Source organism: Limulus polyphemus, unplaced genomic scaffold (genome assembly GCF_000517525.1).
Source record: "Limulus polyphemus unplaced genomic scaffold, Limulus_polyphemus-2.1.2 Scaffold398, whole genome shotgun sequence".
Taxonomy (NCBI): Eukaryota; Metazoa; Arthropoda; class Merostomata; order Xiphosura; family Limulidae; genus Limulus; species Limulus polyphemus.
In genome coordinates, this window is record NW_013666008.1 from 184,327 (window position 1) to 190,522 (window position 6,196).

Consider the following 6,196-nt stretch of genomic DNA (forward strand, 5'->3'; position numbering starts at 1 on the left):
ACCGTATCCACCATAGCCTCCACCACCGTATCCACCATGTCCTCCGCCACCATAGCCTCCACCACCGTATCCACCATGTCCTCCGCCACCATACCCTCCACCACCGTATCCACCATGTCCTCCGCTACCGTACCCTCCACCACCGTAGCCTCCTTTACCGCCACCATAACCTCCTCCACCGTATCCTCCATAACCTCCACCTCCGTAGCCAGTCTCTGCTGTAGTGAGATCTTTTTTATTATCAGAAGCTGCGTCACTTTCATTAGGATCTTCAGCCTTGACTAGAGCACAGACTGCGAAAAATACTGCCAAACACTGCAGTTTACTCTGAAAATAATGGAGAAAAGACGATAGTACGACTGTTGATTAATAATGTATAAAATAGCTTTATTTTATATATGTATTAAGATTAGACGTTATCATATATTATTTCCATTGATTTTCGCTAGCCAAATTAATTACGTTGATCTGTGAACATTAAATCTACAACGGTTCTTGAAGCTAACAGCTTTGTGTATTTCATATATAAGGAAGGGATAGCTTTATATTTATTTATTGTTACTTTCATTAATAGTGATGGTTATATCATTTGATATATATCTAATTTTAGTATTTTTGATTTGCATCTTTTTCTTATAGTTCAAATGTGGCGTTAGGACTGAATCTCGTGAGATATTAGTGGGTTTAAGGCCGAAAGTATCACTAAGAACGAGAATACCCAACAGATGAAACAATGCATTCTAATTTTTACAAGTAAGAACGCAAGAAAATTATATTTATTTAACTATACTCATTACCAGCTAAACAAATAGCCTGCTCTGATCGGAAGCTAAGCCCCCAGTGGCTCAACGGCATGTCTGCCCACATACAACGCTAGAAACCGGGTTTCGATATCCGTGATGGGCAGAGCACAGATAGCCCAAACAAACAATCGGAAGCTAATTTTAATTTAATAAGTTGAAATACCCGAATGATGAAACACTGAAGTTAGCTATTAATTTATATAAGATGCATTTAGCGATCTTTGTTAATACAATAACAATAATATCACAGCTTAATGTACGTACCATTCTTTTCCTGCCCAAGCTCATGTTTATCAGTTTTAAGATAACTTCAGATGAGAAATGATAGTTCCACAAAAGAAGCTTATTGGACACTGAATTCGTTGTCGAAAATGACATGGTTTTATAGTTATTCCAAACATAGTCACGTGACATGGTGGCAGGTTAAACACGGCACCGGTGCTCTACTTTTGTCCAACTATTATGCGTTAGAGCAGACACATCCCATCAATACGATGAGAAGAAACACGAGTCGTCCTACGAAACTAAGCGTATGTATATATTACAAAAAACCAGTTTAATAAAATAAAAACTAGTTTAAAGTTTGTTGAACTTCGCAGTAAGTATTCGTCTTAAAAAGCTTGACAAAACTTCAGCCACCGTAATTTTACCGTTCCACACAACGACACTTATGTTAACAGACCGTGGATTTCTAATACGAAGGCCTAGAGGCCGTACAAGTGAAAAAAAAAAAGAGACAGAAAACTAAGGCTCTTAATAAAAACCACTGAAATATATGAGTTTTCAAAGTTAATGATGTGTTTGTTTTGAATTTCGCGCAAAGTTATTTGAGGACTATCTGCGCTAGACGCCCCTAATTTTAAAGGGATAGACTAGAGGGAAGGCACCTAATCAATACCATCCAAATCTTGGGGGACGATATAAGATGACGGTCAATCTCACTATTCGTTCGTAAAAAAGTAACTGAAGAGCATGTTCGGGGTATGAACCCGCGACACTCATATTGGGAGTTGAGTGCCCTAACTATCAGGATATGCCAGGCCGTACTTAATGCAATACACAATACTACATTAATTGGGAGTTTCATAGACAATGTAGATTTTACATGCCATCCACAGTAATGCTGCTTATCCATTTAAAATAACTTTTATTCAAACGTCAAAAACTGACGTCATATAGAGTTTAGAAAAGAATACAATTTTTCTATGCTATAATATTTAGTATATCATTGTCAATTAATTAGTAACTTGTTATCACAGACATAAAAGTTACATCTAATTTTTTCATTAATAACTTTCTTTTTTCATGCATGTTTCATAGGTTTGTTTCCGATAGCTCAGTAGACAGGCTTGAAAACTTATATCATTAGAATTCAGGGTTCGATACCACCAGCGGTAACTAAAAACAAACAAATAACGAGAATGTCACTTTTAGTCTCGTTTTACACAAACAGAGAAATTTATATTAAGATGACATTTTTTCTTTAATTATCAGTACTCTTAAAGTCTTAATATATATATAAAAGACACGGCAGCCAACGAATTGCTTAAAAATAACTATGTCGTTACTCCAGCTGTGGCAGATTTGAAAGTTTGAAAGTTCACAACGCTAAATTCTAGTTTTGAATTCCCGTAACGAACACCCCAGACATAACTCATTATAATGTTTGTGTTTAAAAACAAACTGTTTACTGTCATCGATGTTAGCGAAATCAGAAAAGTGGATGTTTTTTGTATCTGATTAATTCATCAAGTTACCAATGTTTTATCATAAGTGGATCTTTTTATTAACATTAACGTTGAATAACTTTTTGATACTTTCAGCAATCTGTGAGAAATAATATTTTTTAACTTGAAAAGTGTTATCCTTACACAATTTCGAAACATAAATTCTCTGGAAAGTATTTTTTGTTTTATTTGGATTTTTTTTTATCAAATAATGATTTTCTTCAATTTTTGAAAAATTATTAGTTTATCGAAAACATAAAGTTTATGTTTTTGTTCTATGAGAAATTTCGATAAAAACTGCCCTAAGAGCTAAAGCTTTGAAAGCAGCTTCACTTTCTATTTGTTTTATGTATTTTTTATTGAGCAAGAATGCAAAGAATTTACAGTTTTAAAAAAATAACAGTTTTTTTTTTACTTTATCCCTTTCACGTGCAAATAGCGTGTTTTTACTGCATCCTAAAACCATGTTTAAAATAAGGTGAATTTACACCCTCCTCTTTAACTCATATATTTACAGAAGAATTACAGAAGAACTTCATTGTTTCCGGTTGTTTTATTGCTTACAGATATGAGGTATTAGATGTGTTACATTAACATTAAAATAAAAAGATAGAAATCATATCATTCACTAGATGCTTTAGTATGCATAGTATCTAAATATATATATATGACCTAGCTTTCACGTCTGCCTAGCTAACTGGTAAAACTCCCTAGTTTTTACACCACGAGTGCTTAATAGCACCATTTGATAACCGTTGCTAGGAGTCTCATCTGGAAAGTATAAAATCCTTTCACAATGACGGACATAAAACGCTCGTTCAATGTAAGCTTAACTACTGTGATATTTGAAATTAAATTTTGCAATGAGGCACAAGTCCTAGAATATTGTGGAAATTTCTTGAACAATATGTTAGAAATGAAACTGCTGTGATTGTAGTTCTAATACTACTTTAGGAATGAATGAAAGATAATACATAATATTGTTCAGTGTAACACATTGCTTGCATATTACTAACGCAAAGTGCCAACCACTGGGATCGAGCCTTGAATTTCAGCTATAGTTTCTCAACCTTAGCGCTGAACCATAAAAAAAACATATTTGTGGAGAATTCAATCTTTCCAAGTTACTATTAGTAAAGCACACGTGAAAATACAGTATAAATCAACCCTGAATAATACATATATATAAAAGAGGAAGTTTGTTTATTTGTTTATTTTGTTCGCTATAGGAAACCAAACGATTGAACTTACAAATTTTAAAATAACTTAATAATGACGAAATTGACAATTAATGATTATTGCGCCATTTTTTGTAATAAACATACAAACATAAGCACGTTTTGCACATAGAAAGCATTATGACGGGAAACACTCAGATCACCTTGCTGTCAATTGTCTGTCCAAAAACAGTTTTCTTTAAATAGTGCTGAGTGGTTTCACAAGTGATTTAGTAACTTTGTGAATTGCAAATTACTGTTTTGTGCTACAGGTGATTATGCCACCTAAAAAACGCCCTTCCTATGGAAAGTCTTCTGCCGCTAAAAGAATGCAAGCACAAAGAGCAGCTGAAACAGAAGAAGAACGCAATCAAAGACTTCAAGCACAAGCTGAAAGACAGGCTTCTCATATACAGGAAGAGACTTTGGAACAACGTAAAGTTAGACTTCGAGCTCAAGCTGAAAGGCAGGCTACTCAAAGACAGCAAGAAACTGTTGAACAGCACAAAACCAGAGTTCAGTCAGAATCATCAAAGCAAGCTGGATATAGACAAAAAGAAATTTCTGAACAACGTCAAACCAGACTTCAAGCACAAAAATCAAAACAAATAACTTACAGGGAGCAGGAAACAGAGGAGCAACATGATGTACGACTTCAGGCTCAAAGAATAAGATAAGCTCAAACACGATCTAATTTCAAATAAAGCTTTTTTTGATTAAATGCTTTTTTATTTCTCGCATCACAGCTTTTGTCTACCTACTGAATAATTTGCTGAAAAAATACTGATCTAAATCTAAATTTTCACCGTGCAACGCCGGGTAACTCAGCTAGTGTATTATAAATCATAGCTCTCCAAAGACTTATTACACCTTGGTACTGTTTCAGATAATTTTTGTAAAAAAATATTACTTATAATTTGATTTTCTGGCCAAATAATTATTCTGAAAATTTCCATATTAGAATACTAGGCTTATTAAGACATTCGAAATAAAAATCGTTCAAAAAAGCCTTTAGTTCTCAAAAAATGCTAGAATCAAAGATCAAGGACTAAAGATTGCAGATTGCAAAGACATGATGAACTCAAAGACTACTGATTAGAGCCAGGAAATCACAAAGCAGGCTGGAATCAAAGATCATTGAGTAGAGATTGTGGACCACAAAGCATGTTGAATTCAAAAACTACTGAGTAGATTCTGTAGATGGAACGATATGCTAAATTAAAGATCACTGAGTAAAGCAAAGATATCGCAAGGTATGCTGTTTTTTATAGACTACTGAGTAGAGCTAGGAACTCACACCTCATACTGGATCAAAGGCTGCTGAGTAGTTTGACACAGCAGATCATAAGATCATCAGAAAATTACAATGCGTGCAGTATTTATTTGTTTGTTTTTTGTTAAACACAAAATTGTACAATGGAATATCTATGCTGTACCCACCAAGAGTATCGAAACCCAGTTTCTTGCGTTATAAGCTTTCAGAATTACCGTTGTGCCACTGGAGGGCTTGCATGCCGTAATTATAAACAACAGAGGATATCGCACGGCGGATTAGAATCAAAGATCACTGAATGTTGTTAGAATTGTCATGCTGGAAACAAATTTTCATGATAAAATTCTGTAGCTCAAGGCTTTTTGATAACGAAAATCAATTGCCTGAACATCCAGATTGAAATCAAAGATTGCTTGGTGGAGAATTCTAATAAAACGTATATCATGGATTAACTTATAATCAATTCTATACACCTGACTGTTTTGATTGCTCCTGCCTTCACATTAGAGCCAAAACAGATATCTTTCTGTTCACTCTTTTTTAGATGTCATATATTTATGAATGAATATAAGTTACTTAAGCATAATTAAAAAGAGAACATCTAGAAAAATGTGAAATTTCATTAATGTTGTTTTGGTTTTGATGTTCAATGTTACTATGATTAAACCCCAATTAGTTAGGTTTATAATAACACTCGACCTTGCTTAGGGCGCTCAACTCACAATCTGCGGGTCGCGGGTTCGAATTCCATCACCGAACATGCTCGCCCTTTCAGTGATGACCATTCTCATTATTGGTTGGTAAAGAGTAGGTCAAGGGTTGGCAGTGGGTGGTGTTGAATAGCTGCTTCCCCTCATGTCTATCACTTTAGGGGCGGCTAGCACATATAGCTCTAGAATAGCCATGCGCGAAGTTCAACAAACAAATGAATGCTCGACCTTTCTACTAGAAGTGTTTCAACTTTTTTCAAATAACTTACAAAATAATTTGCACTTACGCTCAAACACTTAAAAAACTGTTAAACTAGGACGTTTTCTAACGTTATAATAACAAATTCTACTCACATATGAACTGCGAAAACAGCAGTAAGTCAAGAATGAATATGTTCAAAGTTTATCAATAACTAACAAACCTGAATTTAACGATGCAAAGTATGATGAAGTTGTTGTTATACAA

The 6,196-nt window shown here is 34.5% G+C and overlaps 1 protein-coding gene across 1 annotated transcript in view; it reads right to left on the minus strand.

The window, feature by feature from the left end:
* Window positions 1-855, minus strand: part of LOC111085451 (glycine-rich cell wall structural protein 2-like) — a 1,639-nt gene extending 784 nt beyond the window's left edge. Inside the window, exons 1-2 of the mRNA XM_022384067.1 lie at window positions 798-855; window positions 3-293 (exon numbers count right to left, since the gene is read on the minus strand). Coding sequence (XP_022239775.1) covers window positions 3-293; window positions 798-855 — 349 coding nt within the window. The remainder of the gene's footprint in view (window positions 1-2; window positions 294-797) is intronic.
* Window positions 856-6,196: the final 5,341 nt, after the last annotated feature.